The sequence below is a fragment of the Eumetopias jubatus genome, unplaced genomic scaffold (genome assembly GCF_037043125.1).
Source record: "Eumetopias jubatus isolate StellerSeaLion01/CBP00866 unplaced genomic scaffold, mEumJub1_p1.0 scaffold_15, whole genome shotgun sequence".
NCBI lineage: Eukaryota > Metazoa > Chordata > Mammalia > Carnivora > Otariidae > Eumetopias > Eumetopias jubatus.
Window position 1 is genome coordinate 90,097,956 of NW_028274821.1, and position 25,436 is coordinate 90,123,391.

Consider the following 25,436-nt stretch of genomic DNA (forward strand, 5'->3'; position numbering starts at 1 on the left):
CGCTCTCTGGAGGTGGAAAAGGAAGGAGGAACTCAGGTACAGGTGTGTGTGTGATGTATTTCTTTTATTTGCTAGGTCCCTAGTAAGTTCTGACCCTGGAGAGAGAGGCCTGTTTGTGGCACATCTATCCAACTTGTCCATCTCCAGCTGTAAATTGAACTTGTCTTTTCTTGTTGTTAAATCAACTGCATTTTCAAAAGGTGAGTTAGGCCAGGATCTCTTTGCAGACTGCAAATGGATTTCTAGCCAGAGTCCTCTGCAGGCTTCAGTCCAGGCCTGTGAACTAGGTGTGTAGGGACTGACCCCATGGCCCATGAAGAAAGGAGCCATAACAGTTTAAGTTGGTCAGGAGTGATGACAAGGGTCACTGGAACCATCTGGCAGGTACTGTGGCTTGGAGCCTCGAGACAGACCCCTGTGGATGAGGAGCCTCTGTTAGAGTCCCTCCCCTGATGCGGTGCCTGCCCAGACCCCACCCCAGGCCGCACTCGACCCACACACTCACCACGGCCCTGGGAGTACTGGCAGAGCCTGGGAGTACTATGGGCATCTTATCCTGGTGGCCACGTGGTCATTCTCTGGGGCCCACTGAGCGCCCGAGCTCTGGAGCAGACCTGGATGTCAGGCTGACCTGGGTTTGAGCTCAGGTGTTCCATTGCCCTGACTTACTGGTAGTGACCTTGGGCCAGTCTTGGAACCTCTCAGACTTAGTGTCTTGTCTGTAAAATGAGGTGAACATACCTTTTTCTCGGTGCTTTATCTGTTTTATTTCTTGGTTCAAAGAGCTATTTTTAATTCCATTTTATTCAAATTATTCATTAAGTTCATTAAATTACTTTTGGCCCTTTCTTCCCTGATTCTGCATCCCTCTGCATTCAGTTGTCTTTTTTTTCTTTCTTTTTTAGGGGGGGCATAGGGAGAGAGAATCCCAAGCAGGCTCCACTGTCAGCGGGGAGCCCCATGCAGGGCTTGATCCCATGATATGACCCTGAGATCATGACCTGAGCCGAAATCAAGAGTCGGATGCTTAACTGACTGCGACACCCAGGCACCCCCATCATGTCTTTTTTCCAATTTCTTGAATTGGATGCTTAATTTCATTCTTTTCTGTTAGAAATTTAAGGTTTTTAGATTACTAAATGTCCTCCGAGTACAAATTTGTCTGTTTTAAAAGTTTTGATGCATAGTGTTCTTTTCTCCATCTGTGCTTTTCTAGGTATTCTGCAGTGATACTTTTGAATTTCCCTTTGATTCAGAATTTTTTTAAAGAGTTTTAAGTTTTCCAACCGATAGGGTTATTTTGTACTTCTGCTTTCATTATGTCTTGTTTAATTGCACTGTGGTCAGAGATTTTTGCTTTTCAGAATTTGGGTTTTCCCTTAAAGTTTCATATGTAGTCACTTTCTTGGGGGTAAAGATTTTTTTTTTTTTAAAGATTTTATTTATTTATTTTGAGAGAGAGAGAATGAGAGACAGAGAGCATGAGAGGGAAGAGGGTCAGAGGGAGAAGCAGACTCCCTGCTGAGAGGGAGCCCGATGTGGGACTTGATCCCGGGACTCCAGGATCATGACCTGAGCCGAAGGCAGTGGCTTAACCAACTGAGCCACCCAGGCGCCCGGGGGTAAAGATTTTAAGTAATTTCTACTCCCAGTGCAGGGCTTGAACTCATAACCAAGAGATCAAGAGTCATGCTCTGTTGACTGAGCCAGCTGAGCTTGAACATGTTTGCTGATCTACCTTAATTAGATCATCTGTTATCTTCTCTATTTTGAATTGGCTTGATCCACCAAGGTTTAGAGATTTTTTTTCCCCCCAGTGTTTTCTACTTACAGTGATTTTTTTTTTTTCATTTTGGAAGTTACTTGATGTGTAATAGGTTTGAGCCAGTCAGTGTTTTCATTATGGATTGCCCCCTGACCCTTATAAAATGGCAGTCTCTGTTCTGCTTCTTTCTTTTATATGCTTCTTTCGTTCAAAACATTTTATCTGTGAGTTTCATCCACGTAGTTGTGTGTGAGTTTATTCATTCTCGTTGAGTAGTATTCCGTTACGCGGACGTGGTGATGATTGGTTCTAGTGGTGATGAACTTTTAGCTCGCGTTAGTTTCCATTTTGAGCTTCCTCCGCATAGTGCTGCTGTTAACGTTTGTCGGGTAGACCCACTTGTGCTGTTGGGTACGTACCTAGAATGGGGTGGTTGGGTCGCAGGATTGGCATATGGTCAGCTTTAGCAGACAGCTGCCAGTTTTCCAGTGATTGTACCAATTGGCACGCCCACTGGCAGTGGGCAAGAGTTGTCCTTGTGGGCAAGAGTTGTCCTTGCCCCACGTACTCACCAGTGCTGGTGAGTATGGCCTCGTAAAGATGTTAGTTCTCCCGAATTTGAACTCTGGCTTCCATGTAATTCCAGTCAAAATCCTAGCAAGGGGGCGCCTGGGTGGCTCAGTTGGTTGGGCTACTGCCTTCGGCTCGGGTCATGATCCTGGAGTCCCGGGACCGAGTCCCACGTCGGGTTCCCTGCTCAGCGGGGAGTCTGCTTCTCCCTCTCACCCTCTTCCCTCTCGTGCTCTCTATCTCTCATTCTCTCTCTCTCAAATAAATAAATAAATCTTTAAAAAAAAATCCCAGCAGCCTTTTTTTTTTTAAGATTTTTAAATTTATTTACTTGACAGAGACAGTGAGAGAAGGAACACAAGCAGGGGCAGTGGCAGAAGCAGGCTTCCCGCCGAGCAGGGAGCCCGACACGGGGCTTGATCCCAGGACCCTGAGATCATGACCTGAGCCGAAGGCAGACCCCCAACGACTGAGCCATCCAGACGCCCCTCAAAATCCCAGGAGACTTTTGTTTTCTTGTTTCATTTGGAACTGACAAAGTGATTCTGAAATTTATATGAAAATGCAAAGAGCCAGGAATAACCCAAGCATTCTTGAGGAAGAACAAAGCTGAAGGACTTGCCGTACTAGACGTCCAGACTTTATAAAAGCTGCAGTAATGAAGGCAGCCCAGTGTCGTCAAAAGGATAAACAATAGGCTGATAGAACAGATTTTGAAACAGACTTCACAGTAGTCAATTTATGACATAGGTGCCACATAGCAAAGGGAAAAGGTGGCCTTTTCAAAAAATGAGTCTTATGCTTCAAATCACATCCAGAATCGTGTTTAAATGTAGATTATAGAGCTAACCGTGAAAGATGAGACAGTAAAGCTTCTAGAAGAAAACAGAATATCTGTACAATCTTGGATAAGACAAAATTCCTTAAGTGGGACACAGAAAGCAGTACCAAAATAGATAAATTGATAAATTGAACAACATTAAAACTTATATATCTTCTCCTTTTTACAAATGCTGTGGTAAAATGCAACAAATTCCATTTTCTAATTGCCCAGTGACGTTAGATAATCAGTGAGTCCGTTTACCCCCCGGAACCCTCTGTCCTGCTCTCATCAGGACGGGTGCTCCCCTGCCTGATGTGCAGCGGCCATCTTGGGCTTCCTTTGTCATTTCTGGGGCTTTGCCCCTCCGTTGGATCCCTTGTTTCCTGGATCCCATGTGTGTTTCAGTTGGGTAATTGTAGCATCAAGTAACCGCAACTATCTTAAGCTGCCTTAAACAATGAGGACGTTATTGCCTCAGCTTGTGGAAGTCCAGAGAGGGGCAGGTTTCCAATTGATTGGTCTGGTGTGCCTTGTGTTCATTAGGGAACCGAGGTATCTTATCTGTCTGGGTGGATCATGGAGCCTTGCTTAACTCTTGGATGGGAGGGGAATGGGTTTCTCTTAGATGAGCGTGGTGCTCCCTGCCGCTGGGTGTGGGGCAGCCCTCAGGCGCTGGGGAAGGACGAGACCACTTCCTCCAGGAAGGAGGAAGGGAGAATTAGCTGCTCTGACGTCTGCCTCTGTATTGGATTGCTCTCTTGTTAGAGTATATTCCTCTGCAACTTTTTGCGAAGGTGTATGTTTTGAGCCCTTGTGTGAGTCTGAAGGTGTCTTTTTCTATCTCCACCTTGACTTGGTCAGCTGAGTATTAGATTCTAGGTTGAAAATCATTTTCCAGGGAGGGGAATGATGTTGGTGAGAAGTGCCTTGTTGTTGCTCTTAAGACTTCATTGCCGTTTTGATTGTTCCTTCCTGGGATTCTTTTTTTTTTGTGTGGGTGGGTAGGGCGCTTTCATAAGCTTTTGGGTTCTTCTCCTTATCCCTGATGTACTTTGTGATCTTTTTGTATCCGTTATTCTGAGCACTAGGTGGGCCCTTGTAATCTTGGGTACTCAGCCTGGGGATTTTTCCTGTTATTTTCATTTGATAAATTCTTCTCCCCTTTTTCCCTGGGAAATCCTATGTTTCCATCACTCCTAGTTAAGTTTGGACTCCTAGGTTCATCCTTTAATTTTGGGGTTGGGGGGAAGACCAGCATTCATCTTCTTGCTAGTTTTTCTGAGATTTCCTTATCTTTAATTTCTTCTGTTGCAATTAAAATTTAAATTTAGAATAGTTTGGATTTACAGAAAAGTTTTAGTTTATACTGTACTGCCAGTTTCTCAGTTATAAAGTTCTAATGTTAGTATGGTATTTTGTCCCAACTAATTGACCAACATTGATACATTGTTGTTAATTGAAGTTTATACTTTATTCAGGTTTTGTTAGTTTTTTATCTTATGGGCTTTTTTTTTTTTAAAGATTTTATTTATTTATTTGACAGAGGGAGAGACAGCGAGAGAGGGAACACAAGCAGGGGGAGCGGGAGAGGGAGAAGCAGGCTTCCTGCTGAGCAGGGAGCCCGATGCGGGGCTCGATCCCAGAACCCTGGGATCATGACCTGAGCTGAAGGCAGACACTTAACGACTGAGCCACCCAGGCACCCCCCTTATGGGCTTTTTCTGTTCCAAGATCACACGTTTAGTTGTCCTTATTTCTTGGTTTCCTCCAGACTGACAGCTGTCGGATTTTGTTTCTGATGACCTTGACAGTTTTGAGGAGTACTGGCCCTATATATTCTAGAATGTCTCTCTGTTGAGATTTGTCTGATGATTAACATAAGGTGGTGGGGTTTGGCCTATCATATATTTAATACTTCTTGGGGCTTTTTCTGATTGTCCCTTAAGAAAAAAAAATCCTGGGCGCCTGGGTGGCTCAGTCATTAAGCGTCTGCCTTCGGCTCAGGTCGTGATCCGGGGTTCTGGGATCGAGCCCCTCATCGGGCTCCCTGCTCCAGGAGGCCTGCTTCTCCCTCTCCCACTCCCCCTGCTTTGTGTTCCCTCTCTCGCTGTGTCTCTGTCAAATAAATAAAATCTAAAAAAAAAAAAAATCCTGTTTCTGTTGCCTGGGTTTAGTATTTTCTCTTAGTTTTTTGAGGATACTATTTTTACTTTTTTTTATTAAAGATTTTATTTATTTATCTGACAGACACAGCGAGAGAGGGAACACAAGCAGGGGGAGTGGGAGAGGGAGAAGCAGGCTTCCCGCGGAGCAGGGAGCCCGATGCGGGGCTCGATCCCAATCATGACCTGAGCTGAAGGAAGATGTTTAACAAGGCTGAGCCACCCAGGTGCCCCTATTACTTCCTTTTTTAAAAATTTTTGGTGCCTGGCATTGTGTTTCTTCCAGGTTCTTTTGTGTATTTGGTATCTGCCTTTTCTCTGAGGCCTTTCGGATGTCTGTGGTCTTGGGCACACAGCCGTTTAGGTCCTGAGTGGGTGGGTCAGTGGGGAAGCTCATCCCTGTAGGGTGAGCCAGTGGGAAGCCGGCCTGCTTTCCTCGAGCCCCAGGTGTTTGTGCCTGTTGGTTTCAAGGGAAGACTCCTTTGTCTTTGCCAGGGGCGTGGAGGGAGAGACTGAATATGTTTGGAATACGTTTGTCCGCCACCCTGCCGTGAGGCTGACTGCAGAGGGGGCCGAGGCGCCCAGCATTTGCCACTCAGGTTTTCACCAAGCTTGTTTTTTGGTTTTTGTTTTGCTTTGTTGTTTTAGGTTCTTTTCCTCACTCCCACCTGCTTCAATCCTGGCTTTTCAAGTCTAGACTCTTTAAATTTAATCAGAGGGGGAGGAGCTCTTTCAAGAAGCCCTCCCACTGTTGAATCCCCGCCTTCCTGTCAGCCGAGGCGCGCACCGCCTCTCAGGGCCTCCTGAGCCCTCTCCAGTGCCCTGCAGTCCTGTCTGTAAGATCCTTCAGTCTGCAGGATCTGTTTCCACTCTTGTCTGTTCCTTGTCGGCTAAAATTGGCCCTGACCTTTGGGTGCCCTTTGTTGTTTATTTTCATTTTAGGGGATTTTGGAAGGGTAAGCTATAAATGCCTGTAGTCTTTTTTGCTGTATTTAACCAGAACCTCCCTGTATTCTAAATAGCCTTTCTTGAATCCAGTGGAATTGAATTAAGGGATGTGTATGCATATATAGACAGACACACAGTCATATTTGTGTGCATGTGTTTGAATAGGAGCGTGTGTGTATGTGTCAGTTACAGGGTTCTGCTCCGCCCCCCACCCTCCCCCATCCGCTGTGGCAGTCTTTTTGTGTGGAACATTGAGTGCTACTTTTGGTTACAGTGGCTGCAGTGTTGCAAGCCCCAGAAGAAAGGGCCGGTTGGGATGCCTGGTCATTTGTCACTGCCTTCTTGCATATACGGGGAGTGAACTCTGTCTTTACCCCTCCGGGACCCTTGAGAAGGTTTGGAGCTGGAAGCTGCCAGGGCTGCAGAGGGAGGTGGGCGCTAGGAGGAGCGTGACGGGAGTCACCGGTGCCGCGAGTACTCAATGAGGGGTGTTTGTATCACACCTTGTGACCGTCATTTCTAGTCTTGCAACAGCCTGCTAAAGTAGGCTTTCTGTCCCCAAACGGAAGTGGCTGAGATGGCCCTTGGACTCATGGTAATTCCTTCTGTGTGTGTAGAGTGCCACCGTCTGCGAGAGCCCCTCAGTCGTCTGTGGGGCAGCCTTGAGTTTATGCAGCCCGGCCGATGCTTGACGGTTGTTAGAACCAGTCTCTGTCCCTCCACCCTCTTGTGTGTTCATAGCTGCGGATCTGCGAGGGCACAGGCTTCGGGAAGGGGGAAGGAATGCTTTCCACTGGGCTAAAGACAGATGCTTCCTGCCCGTGCGTCCTCCTCCCAGCCCAGCTTCCAGCCTCGACAGTGACGTCATTCCTACGGGAAGGCTTTGGGTGTAGACAGTCCCTCCTGGGACTCTCCTTCCGCGTTCTTGTGCTTCGCCCGTCAGCAGTCCTCTGGAGGCTTTCCTTAAAATCATTTTTTTGTAATTTTCTTAAACCAATAGCAAATCATTTTAGAATTTAGTTAACTGATAATTTTCTGTATTTTTTAAAGCTTTTTTTTTTAAAAGATTTTTTAAAGATTTATTTATCTGAGAGAGCATAAGCAGGAGGAGGGGCAGAGGGAGAGGGTGAAGCCGACTCTGCGCGGAGCAGGGAGCCTGGCGTGGGGCTTGATCCAGGACCCTGAGATCATGACCTGAGCTGAAGGCAGACGCTTGACCCACTATGAGGCACCCAGGGGCCCCTTTTTTAAAGCTTCTATCAAGCATATATTCCTTTTGTTACTGAAGAACGTTATGGATAAACAAATGAGCGGGGCTGGGATTACCCCCTCCTTGAAGCAGTCTTGTGGTAACCCAAGTGTGTGATGGCACCGAATACTCATGCTTACTGCCCTGAAGTGGGAAACTTTGAAGCTGGGGCAGTTTTGTCTTGTTTAAGATGTAACCACAGTGGCATGTTTATCTCAAGAGGGTTTCCTGAGAGTGAGTGTGTCTCTGTCTCTTGAGAATTTATCATAGGGTCCACCAACAGATCCTAAACATCTCTCGGATTTCTCATGGTGGTTTGGGAGGCCTGCACTCTGCATGAGGGCCCTTTAGCTGTGATGCACCAGATTGGGGACAGGTCCCTTGATCACAGAAGAGAAGGTGGAAGCACAGGTGGGAGCCTGGGGGGCTGGGGAGGATGAAGGCTTCACCACTCGCAGTCATCGGAGGGATGAGTGCTGGCCGTGAGGCTGATGGTGGGGCTGGACGGCCGAGAGATGAGCTGTGCGGAGCCAGTGTGACAGCTGCCCTTGCCGAGAACCTTCTAAGGGTGAACAGGCACCAGGTCACGCGTGCTGTGTTCCTTCTCTCATTTATTCCTGACGCCAGACCTGGAAGGTGGGTAACAGTATGTTCATCCCTATTTAATCCATGAGGAAACAGGCCTTAAAGTCACAGCCAGTGTGGGGTGGAGATGAGGTGCAAACCCCGTGTGTTGGAGAGATGAGACTGGTGGGGGTGGGCATGAGACTAGGGGGCTGTTTGGGGCCAGTGTGTTGGGCTGGAGGTTTGGGTTTGTTTTTTTTTCTAATTTTTTTAAAGACTTTATTTATTTGACAGAGAGAGACACAGTGAGAGAGGGAATACAAGCAGGGGGAGTGGGAGAGGGAGAGGGAGAAGCAGGCCTCCCACAGAGCAGGGAGCCCGATGCCAGGCTCGATCCCAGGACCCTGGGATCATGACCTGAGCTGAAGGCAGACGCTCAACGACTGAGCCACCCAAGTGCCCCTGGAGGTTTGGGTTTGTCCGTGGCACAGTGGGGTCCTGATAAAGGTGTGAGAGCAGGGTCTTCTGATCTGGTTGGGCCCTGGTGGAGGGGGCGCCAAGGGCCAGTCCAGGAGAGCTGAGCCTGTGTGTGGTCCAGGGAGCCAAGGATGGGGCTTACAAACCCAAGTATGCAGAAGAGTGGCCTGGGGAAGTGCCTTGGTCCCTGCAGCACACGCCTTGTTTCTTATTTTTAATTTCTGTTGCTTCTTGAACATGCTGTCTGGGGATGGGGGGGTCTTTTCTTGTGATGGCTAACAAACATGGGGACCAGAAACCCCATTTTCCTTCTGATGTTCCCTTGCCTTTATTTTCAAGCCGCTTGCTTGCTCTGAGAGGTTTGTGCTGTAGTCTGCAGGCACCCCTCACAGCTCTTCTGCAGAAACCTTGAGGCTGGGCGTCTGCAGCTGGAAGGACCGGTTTGTGCCCCAAAGAGCCCAGGCCCCAGCTTTTCTGACGGCCTGCCCCTCACAGCTGGGGGACCCGCACAGCCAGGGGGACCCTTACAGCCAGGGGACGCAGAAGTATGCGTCCCTGCTTTTCTGACTGCTGCCCCGTAGGGAGCCTCTGAAAGCTGGAGGTGTGCAGAATGTTTGGCCCCAGCTGTTGCTGAGGGGGAGGTGGCAGGAGTTCCCCGGCAAAACCAGCTAGGATTTGCCACCCCCACCCCCTACTTCTGTCCCCAGCTCCTGCTTTGTCCTGATGCATTATGTGAAGCTCTTTTACTTGAATTCACTTTCCTGTAACACATTATTTTCCTTTAGACCAGGGATCAGCAAATTGCAGCCACAAATCCACCTGCCTCCTGTTTTTGTAAATAAAAGTTTTATTGGAACACAGCTCGATTTCTTTTTGTGTTGTCTGATTACTTCAGTGCCCCAGTGGCAGATTTGGTTAGTTGAGTAGCTGAGGTGGGGTCTGCAGCTTGTAAAGCCAAACACACTATCTGTCCTTTCACAGAAAATGTGTTCTGGGGACAGGGATGGAGTGTCTGTGGACGCCACATCCTAGGCACACACATAATGGTCAGCAAGCGTCTGAGGATTTGAAGCAGGGGGTGTGGTGCCTCCCTTAATTTAAAGTTCTTTTTTGCCAGACGTTGGCATGTTGGAGGAGGGTGGGATCATCTGTTAATCTTGTCTCTGGACTTTGTGTCGATGGTTCTTCATGTTTGAGACTTAACGAGCGTACTAATGACTACGTCCTTTCTGGCCCCTCTGGTGGTTTTCTCAAGTGTTTATCCAGCCTGCTCAGTTTCCATTCCTGTTGGATCATGCTTTTTTGATATGTTTTGTGTCACAGCGGGATCTTTCTGTTCCTTTTATGCGGAGACAGTCCGCCTTTGTGCCCCCCCGCCACCCCCGGCTCCTGCTCATGCCTCACTGTCAAGGCACATATGCTGACCTTGCGGTTCTAGCGGATCATGAGTCTTCAACCCAGTGATCGTCTGTGCACAGGGAGAGCAGGGCCAGAGCTGGAGCACACAGTAGGTCCTTCCTCAGTATTGGTGGTGTCTCCAGGTCCTGAGGGTTGAAGTCTTGTAGGCTTGTGACCTTGGACAATTTACTTCTCTGTCCGGACTATACCTTGGTGTCCTCTGTAAAGCAGGCTGGTGGCAGTAGTGTCTTCCAGAAGTGGGGACATGTGGGTGCTCAGCAGGGTGCCTGGCTCGTGGCTGCACTGGTTCCCTGGTGAGTTATAGGCCGGCTCAGATCACCTGGCCAGGTGGGCTTCTGGGTGTCTGACACTGTCTCATACCCAAGCAGAGGGAAATTAATCCTGTCCCCGGAAATGGCTTTTGGTAAGAGAGTGCAGGGACGTGTCCCCTCTGGCAAGCAGCTGACAGGCCCGCTCGGTAACCTGTGTGACAGGTGGGGCTACTGTCTGCAGAGGCAGGGCTTGGATATTAAGTTTCCTCTGTGGGCGAATCTTTCTGGTGGTTTTCATGCCAGCAAATCCTGGGCCTCTCAGAGCACTTCTTTAGATGACTTGCCAGAATATGCAGACCTGCATTTGTTTTTAAATGTCCTTTTCTTCCTAACACAAAGCTATGTTCCCGTGGATTTTAGTCCCTTTTTTCTTCCGCCTAATGGTGATATTTTCATGTAGGCCAGCCCTTTTCAGAATGCACCGGGGGCCCCCTGGCAGGCTTCCCTGGCGTGCCTCAGAGTGGCTGGCTGTGGGAAAGAGCGGGGTTACCACGTATGGGGCGGGCAGGACCCCTCCTGGCGCGGCACCCGGGGCTCGTATCTGTTATATATGTATTACTGAGGATCCAAATTAGATTTTATTTGGGAAAGACATTAATTCTGTTACCTACTGAAGGGAGAGAAAGCTGTGGCTGTGAGCCAATCTCAGTCCGTGCCTGTCTGCAAGGACCTGGTGTGCCTCAGCGGGTTCTTGCCCACGGATCCGGGCGTGAGTCAGGCTTGCATGAACACGCCTCTGAGCCACTGAGAAACACGTTCTCTCGTCTTGTCCGGCTTCATGATTCACACCCAGATATTTGCCTGCACTTTTCTGCCATCTGATGAGACCATTGTGTGTGTGTGTGTGTGTGTGTTTCAATGGTTAGAAACTCAGCAGATACCTGTTAGCTGTTCAAACTCCTATTAACAGTTAGTGCTCCTGGCCTGATGTTTGTGAAAACCAAGGGGCAAGCAGAGTGGCCCTGCTTTACTGGAGATGAATGCGACTGGGGATACCTGAATGATTATATTTGTGTCCAGTGAAATCTGGCTTAATGAAAGAAACTGTATGCTCTGAGGCCAGTGTCTGTGATTTTATTTTGTAAAGGACCAGGCAATAAATAGTTTATGCTTTGTGGGCCCTCTAGGCCTCTGGTGCATATTCTTCGGGCTGACTGTAACTTCTTGACTCTTCTTCTGGGGGAAACTGGAGGCTGGAAGAACCTCCCTCTGGTGCAGTCTTGCTGTGGAGCATGAAAATGAAAAGTACGCGGCCCCTCCCCCACAGATGCTGTTTCCATAGTAACGGTGGCTCTGTTGCTTTGCCTGTTAGCACCCCAGCTTTAGGTAGGAATATAGGATCCAGTACCAGGTGTGTGATAAGAGACAGCTACTTTGACAATAAATCATTTGTAATTCTGTGGCTGTGGGGTATTAACAACACTGATGTGTTTGATTTTTAGAACCAGCTGGGACTTGGGAAATCTTGTCTTGGCCCCTCAGTTCTGTAGACAGGGAAACTGAGGACAAGGGAGGCCAATAATGTGTCAACAGGTGCAAAATTTGGATAAAGTGGGAGGATGGGGCATTCCACAAAGTTGCATGTACAGGTTTAATGCAGGCGTTAGTCCACTGTGTGTCCTCTGGCTTCCCCGAGGTGTCCCGGTTGCCAGGGGTGTGAAGCATTTCACCTGAACATAGTAGGTGCTCAGATAGTATTTGTTGAATGCTTGGATTTCTTGGGAGGGCTTCAAGCAACAGCTGTAGACCAACTAACAGTCCTAGACACAGTTCTAAGTTCCCAGGAGAATAGATCCTGTTTGCCTGGGGTTTTTCTTTTCTTCAGTTTTTTTCAGGGGTGCCAGGACTGGGGGTGTGGTCAGGCTTCTGGTCTCCTAGTGCTTCCTGGGGGTGGGGGTGGGAACTGGTTAGTTCTTAGGCAGGTGTTGTCACCAGGAAGACCCAGGAGAGCTATCTGTGTTCGCTCTAGCCTCTGCCCACAGGCCCGGGCAGTGCAGAATCAAAGAAAGGTCTCTTTGTATGAATGAACTGGCAGAAGTTTGGACCAGCAGACTTTTTAGCACTATCTGTGGAAACAGGTATTTTCTGGTCAAATCTCAGAATTAAAAGACATTTGATGTGCAGAAGTCAAGCACTTTAGGATTTCATGTGGAAACTGGATAGCCCAGAATGGCTGGTAAATAATTTTTCCTTCCCTGGCCTTTGTCAGTTTGGTTTTTAATTTAGTAAAGAACTCTGTAGTTATCGGTTCAGTGCTGGGCACATGGTAGTGCCTAATAAAAGCCTCTTGAGGGGCGCCTGGGTGCCTCAGTCGGTTAAGCAGCTGCCTTCGGCTCGGGTCATGATCCTGGGGTCCTGGGATCGAGCTCCACGTCTGGCTCCCTGCTCAGCGGAGAGCCTGCTTCTCCCTCTCCCTCTGCCTGCCGCTCTGCCTACTTGTGACTATTTCTCTGTCAAAAAAAAAAAAAAAAAGCCTCTTGAATGAATGAGTGTCTTTTCTATTGTTATAACCAATTACCAATTACCATAAATTCAGTGGCTTAAAACAGTGCAAATGTAGGGGTGCCTGGGTGGCTCAGTTGGTTAAGTGCCTGCCTTTGGCTCAGGCCCTGCTCTCAGGGTCCTGGGATCCAGCCCCAAGGACCAGCTCCTTGCTCAGTGAGGAGCCTGCTTCTCCCTCTCCTTCTGCCACCATCCCACCTGCTCACAAGGGCGCATGCGCTCTCTGTCTCTCAAATAAAATCTTAAAAAAAACCAAAAAAACAACAACAAAAAAACCCCAGTGCAAATGTATCCTCCTACAGTCTTGGAGGTCGAAGTCTGAAGCCTTACTGGGCTATATACAGTCAAGGTGTGGGTGGGGCTGGTTCCTTTGGGAGGCTCCAAAGAATCCTTTCCTCGCTTTCTCCCCCTTTTTTTTCCAGGCTTCTGCAGCTCTAGCTGGGGCCCCTCGCATCCTCAAAGAGTGCTGCAGCCTTAGCTTCCACAGCTTTCTGACTCTGGCCCTCTGCTCCCCCTTCTAGGGACCTTGTGATTACTGTGGGCCTGCCCACATAATCCAGGATCATCTCCCTGTCTCGAGATCCTTATGTTAATCCCATCTTCAGAATCCCTTTGCTGTGTGAGGTCAGGAAGTCAGAGGTTCCAGGAATGAGGATGTGAACTTCTTGGTTATGTGGCCTGCCACACGAGTTTGTGAAAAGAAAGAGTGCTAAGTAGACAAGTCCCTAAGTGTCTGGATCACAGTCCGTGGGGTAACCTGCCTCTGCCTGCCCACCCCCCACCGTCCCATTTTTGGGGCCCTGCCCTGACCCCTGCTTGAGCCTCTCCTGGGCTGCCCAGCTACTGCCGACCTGGAAGCCTTGGAAAGTGCTTGTTCAAGACTTCCTTTTAGACCCGGGGTGAGCAAACTTTTTCTACTTGTGGCATTGCGGGCCACATAGGGTGTCACAAATTCTTTGTTTTTTAAAAGAAATGTGAAAAATGACTTTAAAAAATCATTCTTAGTTTGAGGGCTTATATAAAAAACAGGCCGTTGGCTAGGATGCTGACCAGTGTTTGCCCCCCCCCCCCGTTGTAGACTGTAAGTTCTGTAAGGCAGGGGCCCCATGTCCCCATCACCATGGTGACAGTCTCCAGGGCTTCTCTTAATAGTGGGGGGGGGGGGCGGTTCATTTTCCTATCCGAATGATCTTTTGATGTGATAGAAGTGAGATCCAATCCTAGTGGAGAATTTCAAGTTGATTTACATTTGAGATCCTGTTAAATACCAGTTATTCTGATGAAAATACAATCCAGTTCTGCCCTGAGGGGCTTGCCGGCCCAGTGTGGGGGAAGAGTGCTGTTATTAGTTATGACTGTTGGGCGTGGAGCAGAAACTTCCTGGAGCCAGCTCCCAGGAGGGAGATTTAAAGATAAAGCGGTGCGTTATGGAACCCCAGAGCACCAGAATCAGGATTTGGACACTTTGGGCGCTTTTCCATCTGTGGTCATTCTTTGCTCCCAGCACGTGAGGCAGACACACTAGGGGAGGCTCTGGCATGTAAGCTTGGGAGCTGTGAGTACTTGGGAGCGTTTGTGATTTGTGTCTTCACTGAGGCTGACTCTCCTAGAGATTTCATTCATTTTCAAGACGAATGAAAGGATGGATGTACCCAGTTTCGTGTAAGAACCAGCTTGGTTTGCCTTCGGCCTGGCGCCAGGCTCCATGAGCCTGGAGGTATGTGATGTCACTCTCTCTCCCGTTTCACTTTTTTGGCCCCAGTTTGTAACTGATCTTTGCTCCCTGTGCTTTATATAAAGTCTTGGATCATAATATATAGGATTTTCTCTTAAAGTCCTCCCGGGGGGTGCAGAATGCTTTGCCAGCGCACACAGGCTGTTCTTCCGGCCTGCGTGGCTTCTGAATAGGGTAAAACAGCAAACCATACTGTGGCTACTGCCACCAGGCGCCTTTTATTATCAGCAAATATCGGTGTTTGCAGTTACCTCTGACGTACATATTAGCAGTGTGTCTAAGTGGATGCTTTAGCTTTCTTCCCCATACATGGATTCCAATGGGAAGTAATGGTCACTTTTACAAGCTTATTTTTCATGATCAACTTTTAGAAACAATAGCCAAGAACCTCTTGAGTATAGGATAAAAGACATGGAAGCTCTTAGTCCCCAGGTGAGTCCCCTACCAGGCGGCACTCACTCACCTTTGGCAGGCACGCGCTCAGTATTCGAATGAATGAGTGAATGAGTGAGTAACATGCTAATAGACTTGTAGAAGCCCATAGGAAATTAGAAAGTGGCAGAGGTTGGGAGCTGCCTTCTTGGTCATCTTGTCAAGATTTTCTAAGTGGAGGAGGCAGTGGAGCCCCCATGTGGTCTGTCCCTGGGGGTGCTGCTGCTGAGTCTGCACCCCAGAGAGCCCTGCTTGTGTTGCCTGAGCAGGTGCTTTTTCTCTGGATGCTGGTTCTTTGGTTTGAGAAGTGCACACACCTGGCTGTTCCTGAAGGCTTCCTGATTTTGGTTGCTTCCCTTTGATTTGGTTTTGCTCATCCTTGAACAGCCTTCCGTAGGCAGGTTCTGTGCCTCCCCTACTCTGCCTGAGCTTTACTGTTACATGGATGTGCTACAGTGATGAGCACTTATTTTTCCATCTTGGAGAGCTGTCCTTGACTTGGCAAGAGGACTCAGTGTGGAAAGGTTTACATTTCAGTGTCACCGGTGAGCAGTAGACTCTGGTCAATTCAGACAGAATAGGACTTCTTAACATTGGGGGTGGGGGAGGGACCTACAACAAAATGCTCTTTAAATGTGAGCAGAACAGCCTGTGTGTGGTAAGGGCGTTTTTCTAGGGACAGAACCCAAGACTTTCTTCAGGTCCTCAAGGAGATCCGTGATCCCTGAAGAATTCAGTCCACTGCCTCAGGGATTCTTGTGGATTAACGCCTTTTTTTTTTTAATATTTCAAAGGCAGATCGGGAGCGGTGCCGAGAAAAATTTCCTTACTAGATGACATTTCATCGCAATGTCCGATCGTTTGGGGCAAATAACCAAGGGCAAGGATGGGAAAAGCAAGTATTCGACTCTCAGCCTGTTTGATAAGTATAAAGGAAAATCAGTAGACGCAGTCAGATCCTCAGGTAAGAACTGGGGTGAGGCCAGTTCTCTACGCTTTCCCTTACATGAGAAACCCCAGGCCAGGAATCCACCTGGTCAGACTGCCTTCTGGGCGTGGAGTGGTCACCTGGCAGCTCTGGGGACGCAGAATCGCCCCCCTGCTCCTGTTAGTGTCTGATTTCAGAGCCTGGATATCCTGGCTCTGCTTCCATGGGATTGTGTCCTCCTCTGTCTTACCTCCTGGAACCCGGGGATTGGTCGTCCCGTCCCGTCCCGTGTCCCCCCCCCCGGTAGACTGGGACTTCATTTGCATTAGTTACCCTGTCTTAGGCTTCCGGGTTCTGACATTCTGGAGCTTGGGAAAATGCTGTTGACACTGTCCACACCCTGGGAGGATTCGGGGAATGTCAAGGGGCCCTGCTCAGGCCCGGTCCGGGGCTGGGCGGAGGCTGTCCCTTCTGTCCTGCCACAACGAGGCCAGAGCAGCCTCAGCTTGTGGAGGGGTGGTTACCACGTGGGGCGGAGGTGTCTGGGCCTGGCTCCCCGCCTGTAGCATAAACTCCCTGCACCTGCTCCTGCCCGCTAGGAAAATGGAAGCCTCGGCACAGACGTCAGCCGCTTCTCTGGCTCCGAGGCCTTGGCGAAGACCAAGGCCTTGTAAAGCGGCCGAAGCAGCAACCAGACCATTACGTTTGTTTGCACGCAGGCTGCCCCTTGCATCTGTTTGGCTGTCTTTGTCGTCGTTGCTTAGAGCTTGAAGGAGCAGTTGACCGACCGGCCTCTGTGCTTCTGAAACTTGTCTGTTTCCATCCCTCTCTTCCTGCAGTTATTCCTCGACATGGCTTACAGAGTCTCGGGAAAGTTGCCACAGCCCGGCGCATGCCACCACCTGCAAACCTGCCAAGCTTGAAGTCTGAAAACAGAGGAAACGACCCCAACATCGTGATAGTTCCCAAGGACGGAACGGGATGGGCAAACAAGCAGGATCAGCAAGACCCAAAGAGGTGAGAGCAGTGGGGGCAGGTGTGGGTGGGAAGCCGGAGCCTCATGGAGTGCCGCGGCCCCCTTTCCTTCTGCAGAAGGCGGTGCAGAGCTGGAGAACTGGGGAGATCCCAGAGGAAGCTTCTTTACCCTGACTCCTGCTGCTTGGTCGTTTCTTGCTCCCTGCTCTCGTTTTTCCTGGCTTTTGGAGCTGATGCAGCAGGGCTTCTGTGGGCTGGCCTCGTCCCCGGTGACCAGTGTCCCCTGTGCCTTATTAGGAATGGCCCCATCACCCCAGAGGAGCTTATGCAATGCCTCGGTGCCAGTTCCTGAGCCAGTAAGGGCCGCTGTGGACGGGGCAGGTGCTCGAACACTCCATTCTGCCGGTAGTCCCTTTGTGCTGGTTCCAGGGTGAGGAGGAGGCCGTCTTCCCAGCTTCGGGGCCAGCAGCTTTCCACAAAGACTGCTGCACTTAGTTGCTCCAAACAGACCCAGTTAGGAAGGCGAACAGTCCAGAATCCTCATTATTCAGGGTTGGTATGCAGCGTCCCTGTAGGCTCCCACTACTGCCAGCACAGCACTTAGGGGAGCCTTAGGAGGCCCAGGGTCTGGCACAAAAATCATTAGAGCAACAGAGCAAATGTTGTGGCTGCTGGGGGCCCGTTCCAGCTCTGCCCCGGGCACGTGACCTGGGCCTCTCCCTCCCACCTCCCACTGTGAGTCTCCTCTGCTGGGTGCCAGCCAGCCATAAGGGTGGCCAGGAGGGAGGATTTGAGATTTGTGCTGGGAGGGGACCAGAGAGGGACAGGACCTTGCTTAGGCTGGCCGGCAGGACCTGCTGCTAGGGTTTGCCTGCTGGGGAGTAGGAACAACACAGTCTGGTCTCATACGTCTTCCTGCCCTCAATCTCCTCTTGTGCTCGGGATCCAGAGAGTAAAAGTGACCTAGAGCACAGCCTGCCAACCCGTGTCCTTTTCTCTTGCTGGAAATGGCCATGGTAGCTTTTTTTAGAGAGAGGGAGTGTGTGTGTGAGCGCGGGGGGTGGGAGGGGGAGGGGGAGAGGGGGGAGAGAGTCTCCAGCAGGCTCCAGGCTCAGCACAGAGCCGGACGCAGGGCTTGGTCTCACAACCCTGAGATCATGACCTGAGCCGAAACCAAGAGTTGGCCGCTCAACCGGCTGAGCCACCCAGATGCCCCGGCCATGGCGGCTTCTGTAAAATTTGCCTGCAGTTAACTTCAGACAACATGTAGAGAGTGAGCAGCACATAGTTCAGTCACATGAGCATAAAGGAGTAATAACCAAAATAGAGTGTGGACAGCTGTTTTTAAAAATTTTCTAACAGTTTGTTTAGGAGTCATACAGGTTGATGGTAAGGCCTGACATTTAGGATCAGCCAGGCCACTTCCTATGAGCTTTCTGGAACCCGGAGAGTGATTTGATTTGTGAGCTCCACTGTCCTGGGTGGTTGTGGGAAATAGATGAGCTGATGCAGGTCAGGTACCTGGCACAGAGAATATGTGTGGCAGGTGTCAGCTGCTGTCATTCTGTTCGATTGGCAGATGCTACAGACTCTATAATGACGTGGATCTTGTACATTTCAACGTAAGTGTTGCTTTGCTTCCGCCACGAGAAGTTCCAGAGAGCGAGGACAAGGCTTCACTCCCTCCTTATGTGGGGTCCTGCCATCACTGGCACAGAAGGGATCAGGGGACCTGAATGAGGCCGGTCGCGCTGAAGCACGTCAGCCAGGGGAAGGTCGGGATGGGGTACCGGACAAGGCCGTGGACCGCAGGCACTGGTCCTCTGTTCCCCTGGGCCTCGTCCTCCCTCGGGGTCTCAGGTGATGGGGTGAGGGCCAGCACTGCTGGGACTCTGTGCTTAGGTTTGGAGAACACAAAAGCGACACTACGTAGAGGCTTCTGTTGTATGTAGAAGGTGACGGGAGAGGACATTAGTGGCCTTCATTTGATAGTCATGCTGCACGCTGGGTTCCTTGGGTCGTGTCAACCCCAGCAGCATATGTGTGTGAGTAGCGTTTGGCTTCAGCTTACTGGTGAGCCCCCGGCATCGGGGGAGACTGGCCGACGGACTGCTGCCCTTCTCAGGTCTCCTCGGTGGAACAAGTGTGAGTGTAAGGCTCTGGGGGAGCAGACGTCTTCCTCACAGCCCCTTGTTGCTTATGGAGTGTGTATCAACTGACACAGTCTTCTTTGGAGGGCACCTGGGCCATACCTTGTAAACTCTAGAACCTCTTAGACTACTAAATGACGCAGAAGTGTGCAAAAATATGTATTAAGAAGTGCTCGTTGAAATTTTGCCAGTAATGGGAAAAAAATTGGGGATGGGGTCCCATCCACTTGTACTGTGTCTCTAAAACAAAGGTAGATCCATGTGCTGTCCCGAAAGCATGTTAGATACGTTAAGTACAAAACAAGCTACGAGTTGTGTGTGTGGTGTTATCCCACTCATGTTAAAAAAATACTATGTTAATATATATATAGCAAAATCTGCTCGGCGTTTCACTCTGGAGGATGAGATCGTGACAAATTCTGTGTTATATATATTTGCACATTTATTTTTACTCTGGGCACATATTTCTTTTATAAGCCAGGAGAAAATCACATCTCAAAGCCATCAGCCCCCTTCACTGCCGTGAGCTCTTGGTCAGGAGTCCGGGGCTCTGAGCCCCTTCCCTTGCTGACTCAGTTTCCCTGTTGGCAGTTCCTCCAGCACTTGCTCACGGTGAGCTCCCAGGTTGTGCAGGAGCACCTCTGCCAGGGCGCCGAGGACTGTCCTGCCCTGCAGACGGCAGTGGCTAGGCCTCGGAGGGGGCTCAGCATCTCGTGGGCTCTGCAGTGTGAGAGTCTGCTGGGGGGTTCCCGTGCTGCCGCCGAGGCTCCGGCAGGCGTGGAGGGGCCCGCGCGCCCACCCCTCTGACCCCTGCGCCCCTGCCTTGTCCAGTTCCAGTGTGACGGGCTCTCCGCCGCCGGAGTCGCTGCCGCAGCCGGGTTTGCAGAGGCCTGTCTCCAGCTTACAGAAGCCGACACAGTCGAGCAGCCAGGAGGTAGGTGCCGCATGCCCCGCTCCTTCCAGAAGCAAGCCTGGCGGGTGGCGTGGGACAGGAGAACGGGCCATTGTCAGGGTCCCGTGAGGTGCCTTGAATCTGCGGCTTTTGGAGAAAGACCCCAGACCCAGAACAGAGTACAGACAGTTAATTTGCTTTCTAGTGACTTGCCTTCAGGCGAGGTCACAGGGGTGAGCCACAGACCAGATCACGGTTCCCCGCTGTGCTCCATGGGGACCAGTTAGGTCACAGGAAGGTTCGGGGGTTAGGTAAGTTGAAAAACAAAATTAAGCAAAAGCTCCTTTACTGTCGGACTTCTCGTCAGTGTCTTCAGTGTGCTCGTGTGTGTTGTGACTCTGTACGACGACATAACGGATGGCATTCCCTGAACCCATCTGTCCTAGGAAACCTAACTGACCATCTTTAGAGATGTCTCTAAGAACACACGTTGGGAAATACTTACCTATGACCCTTTATTTGTTGATGCATGTAAAGTGTTCTCCTGGGAGTGCCTGGCTGGCTCAGTCAGTGGAGCATGCAGCTCTTGATCTTGGGGTTGTGAGTTCAAGCTCCATGATGGGTATAGAGATTACTTTAAAAATAAAATCTTAAAAATAATAGTGTTTTCCTAAACAGAAAGTCAGGATTTAATCAAGCAAGGGCTCATAATGTACTCAGTCCATCGGCGTCTGTGGGTTTCATGGATCAGCAGGAGGATATACTTAGCTGGTAGCTGGAAATCCAGATAAGACGTCTGCATATGTTTTAGAAGAGCACAAGACATGTAGACAGATACCTAGCACTCAGCAGCTCTCTGGCAAACAACCTGTACTACTGTTTTTTCATTTTGTACTGCTCCCTGGGCACCAGAAGGGCACCCTCCCCAACCCAACACTGAACTGTGCTTTTGAAATTAAAGGAAAAGGTAAAAGAAGCCCACATTCACATGAAGCTCCCGTGTTCCTTGGCCTGAATCCACTAGTGCCTGGCGCCCAGTCAGAGCACGGAGTTGAGTCCGGATCTGTGTCCTGGAGTTGCAAGCTCAGAGATTGGGGGAGCTTGGGTTTTGCGCTCTTGCTATAGGTCAGACTCACCTTGGGAGTGGCTAGAAGTGGATCTGTCCTGTCCCCCGGGGACTGCAGAGTCCGGGCTGGGCCTGGCGTGCTCGTGGCATCTGCGGAGGGTCAGAGCCCCAGCCTGGGGCCAGCATGCTGGTCGCCCTGCCCAGAGCTCAGCTCTTCCCACGGGGTGGCAGTGAGAAGGTGTTCCTTCTCACTCCCGGTGTTCCCCAGCCTCTAAAGCCTCACCCCAGAGGCCTGACAGCACTTCTGCTATTGTCAGAGGCGCACCAGGAACTCTTGACGGCAACGTTAGGACCGCTGCTCAGCCCTGGAGCCATTCTCTTCCCATTTGGTGCCTTTGGTGGGCGAGGGCTGCAGACACTGAGTGGGAGGCTGTGGGGCCCTGGGGCCCCTGTGCTTCCTGGAGGACCGGGCAGTAGCAGGGGCCTGTGGCCATCCCAGGAAACTCAGGGCAACTCCTGATAAATAAATGGATTGTGAGACCGAGTCAGCTCTGCAGCCGTGTGCCCTGAGTGTGGTGGTGCTGGTGGCCGTGCTGGGCGAGAAAGAGTAATTATTTAATGTGAGGTTTGACCCAAGTGCTGAAATGTCATGCTGCACCAGCTTTGTTTTGTGCATTTTTACCTTCCGTTGAAGGGGGAAGGCTGCTAGGTTGAACGCTGTCGGGAAAGCATTGGGCTCAGTGGCTGGGGACTCGACGGGGCTTTGGATGCAGGCCGAGTGGGGACAAAGTCCCGGTCCTGCCCTCCTAATTGGGACTGGCCACTTCTTTCTGAGCCTCGGTTGGGATAGGACTAGAACCTTCCCAGGGTGTGGGAGGATTTGCTCCAGCGGGGTGTGCCTAGCATAACGCCCCGCCTGCCGTGAGCTTTCAGCACTGTTAGCTCCTGGGTTAGCTGCTAGGATTGCGTGCGCGCCCAGCGAGTCCAGGTTGGCAGAGGAGGAAGTCCTCACTTGAGTAGTTGTGCCTTGTAGAATGACATTAATTACGGAGAGCGGTGTAGTGGCCCATCCAGCGAAAGATGAGGCACACGTCAGCTTCCTCATGCTGGCTCTCTGCTAGCAGGGGCACGTGGTTTTTGAGACACATGCTAGAATTGGGGTCTGGTCTTTATCTCTGAAGCAAGGCACGGTAGTGCTGTGTGGGTGCGAGAGGTGACCTGACAGAATGTTCTGGAGTGCAGCATGAAGGGGATGTGGGCTTGAGTCCTGGCTTTGCTATGGGACCAGCTGCGTGAGCTGGCCATGCCTTCCGTCCTGCTTTTCACCTGTGCTGGGGGCCCGGCAGCTCCTGATGCTCAGGCTGCTGCACAGGTGGGAAGCTGGGGGGAAAGCAGGCCGATTGGGCTGGCTTTGTTCTCATTTCCTTCCTTCTTTCAGAACACAAATTCAGTGCCAGGTGGACCAAAGTCATGGGCACAGCTGAATGGAAAGCCAGCAGGACACGAAGGTGGTAAGTGTGGGTGGGTGGTGTTGGGCTGGGTGTGTGGGAGGGACGAGTACCTTTTCTGGACTGTTCCCCTTGGGTCGTGGCAGCCCTTGGCTTAAAGCTTTATGGAATCTCTCACCTGAGTGAGCTTCTGCTCCGTGGAGCCTTTCCCTCAGCCCCAGGAGTGGGAGCGCTGCCTCCGCAAGGCTTGTCAGCTCTTTGATTTCCATGAATGTTACTAGTCAAGACATTCCTCCTGAGGTGTGTGGGGAGGCTGGACGCTGGCCCTGCCGTTCTCTGACTCGGCTGTGCTGCCGGGGGAGTTGAGACCTGCTCAGCGGTGTGGCCGACACGCGTCCACTTCATCTCTCCCGGGCCTGCGAGGAGGTGTCACGTGGTGTGGCGTGAGCCTCGGGCCTGCGTTTATTCATAAGCCGGCGCTGGGAATTGAGCTGCTTGCTTTTCGGACAGTGACACCACAGAGTATTCGTGGCTTACAGGGTCCTTGTTACCGTTTGTGTCATGCCCGACTTGAGAGGTCTCGCCAGGTAGAGCCGCTCCACGGCAGGAGGACAGGGAGAGCGGCGGGAGAGGAGGTGCTGGGCTTTCAGGGACCGCTCAGCGGCCCATCCGACGGCTTCCCGGGCAGGCCGAGAGTGCAGCCAGACTCTGCCCGCCTCCGGTGACAGCAGCCCTCAGAGAAGGCAGGCCCAGGCTCAGTGGTGCTTTTTGAGAGAAGCCAGAAGTCCAGATTTTTCTATGTGAGCCCTCCTAATTTGTCACTGTTAGCTCGAGTATTTCTAGTACACTGTGCGGACCAGACTGGATGATGCTGGAAGGAGGGGGCTGCTGGTGGGAGTGGGAGTCCGTGATCGCCCTTTCTCCTGTGAAGAGCACTCGCTGGCTGCTTTGCGTACCCCCTGCCCCTGGTCCTGGCGGCACCTTGTCCACGCGACAGCCAAGGCTTCGCCTGCTACCTTCTATAGCTTGTGTATAAAAACAGCTAACGTCCTGCCCCGAACCCCCCGCCTTCCCTGGCGCATGTGCCCCTTCTGCGTGATTGGAGGCTCTGTCCTCGGTCTCCGGTGGGGAATGACACATCAGGCAGCAGTGTGCCGAGTGCTGTCAAGTCAAGCACCGGCTCCTCCAGGGGAGCTCAGGGCAGGAGAGCTTGGCCTGCAGTCTGTCCCGTCTGTAAGGGAGCTTTCTATCCTCCAGTCTGTAGGGTGAGGTAGAGGGGGCAACACAAGTGTCTCAGTCCCCTACAATTAGGTCTTTAAAGAGGCTTTATAAAGAGCACTCACTAGGTTGTTTTCACAGCAGTCCTTGCTTTCAAAAGCCTTTATTCTGTAAGGCTAGAACTTTAAGTAAATCAAACGTATTAATTTGTATTTAAAAAGAACTATAGGGCTGCCTGGGTGGCTGAGTCAGTTAGGCTTCTGCCTTTGGCTCAGGTCTTGGGATCTAGCCCCCTAGAACCCCCGCATCGGGCTCTTCTTCCTCTGCCTGCTGCTCCCCCTGCTTGTGCGTGCGCGCACGCGCGCTCTCTCTCTCTAAGAAATAAAATTAAAAAAAAAATACAGAGGTTAAAAAAGTCCTAGTGTAAATTGGTACAACCCCCGTGGAGGGCAGCTTGGCCATTATCCAAACACTGATATGCACACCGTTCGACCTAGCAGTTCCATTGTGTGGAAATCCCCCTAGAATGATACTTGCCCCTGTGAGAAATGACACATATACAGGATACGCCTTGCAACATTGTAATAGCGAAAGATTGGAAGTAATCACTTGAAATGTCCACCAGATTTTGGTGCTTTAATGAAATACTACTTGCCTATAAGGAAAAAAGCATTTGTACGTGGATCTGGCAAGATTCCTAGGATATAAGATACATTCTTAAATAAAAAAAAATGTGGAGTAGTACGTACAGTATGTTACTACTATTCATGAAAAAAATTCAGATGAAGGAAAATCTTCTAAAACATGTATGTGCATTAGAGAAGAGTCTGGAAGGGAGCCTCAGAGGAAGGGAGGGAGTGGAGCTGGAAGCGGCCTGTTTTCTGAGGGTGTCGGAAGTAGGCGGTGGAGGGGGGCGTCGTCCATTCGTACCTTTCTACGGCTTCTTACTTTTGAACCTTGTGATTCTATTTCCTGTAAAAAAATAAGATGTGGTTTAGAAAATAATTCCAAAACATGACAAAATCCTCTGTGAACATCCGATCGCTCGTCTTGGAGGCGGCAGAACCCAGGAGCCCAGGAGGAGGGACAGACGCGTCCTGGGCTCGGGCGGGGGCGGGAACAGGGGTCACAGGCCCGAGGTGCCGTCGGGGCGGTGGGCACTTGGCAGTGTGGCCCACAAACATGTTCCTGGTTCTGTGCTTCGGAAGGGCTTTTCCTGAATCGATAGACCCCTGCTTGTAGAAGGTGGTCATTGGGCCCGTTTCACCTGGACCAGCCCCCGGAGGCCTGACTGGTGCGGGCCGATGCCCGAGGCTGGTGGACGCCCGAGGCTCATGGGCTCCAGTGGGGCGGCGGGACCCACTGATGGCTCCACCTGGGACCTTCGTGCAGGGACCACGTGGCACGTGATTGGTGGGGGACCCTCTGCTGCGGCTTTGGTTTGAGATTTTGAGTTCTTCCCTCTTTCTGACCTGTGGAGGTTGAGTTTAGTCCACGTGTAGAGCAAGACCTTGGTGACAGCTGAGGCAGAAAAAAGTCCTGAGTGTTTGTTTTTAAGCTTCAGATGTGTGTTTTTAAGGCACGACTTCCATATTTCATCCTTGCCAGTGGGTTTTGAATGTGTCCAAGCAACTCTGTGAGTCGAAGTCCCCCTTCACAGAGCAGCAGGGCTCCTTTGTGACGCTTGGAGATCATCTCTCAGGTTAATCATCGCTGAGGAATGTGTTGCATTGTCACCCTGGCAGGTGTATTTGACCCTGGACCTTTTCGCTAAGTGGGGTAGTGAATGGGTTGCTGCCTTG

The 25,436-nt window shown here is 50.7% G+C and overlaps 1 protein-coding gene across 10 annotated transcripts in view; it reads left to right on the forward strand.

The window, feature by feature from the left end:
- The window catches only part of PRRC2B (proline rich coiled-coil 2B), an 85,070-nt gene that overhangs the window by 12,800 nt on the left and 46,834 nt on the right, over window positions 1-25,436 (forward strand). For 9 of the 10 annotated variants that reach the window (XM_028090482.2, XM_028090476.2, XM_028090479.2 and 6 more), the window contains exons 2-5: window positions 15,752-15,921; window positions 16,725-16,902; window positions 19,842-19,944; window positions 22,407-22,479. In XM_028090482.2, coding sequence (XP_027946283.1) covers window positions 15,807-15,921; window positions 16,725-16,902; window positions 19,842-19,944; window positions 22,407-22,479 — 469 coding nt within the window. In that variant the 5' untranslated portion in view covers window positions 15,752-15,806. The remainder of the gene's footprint in view (window positions 1-15,751; window positions 15,922-16,724; window positions 16,903-19,841; window positions 19,945-22,406; window positions 22,480-25,436) is intronic. The other variant, XM_028090478.2, reaches the window with a different exon arrangement.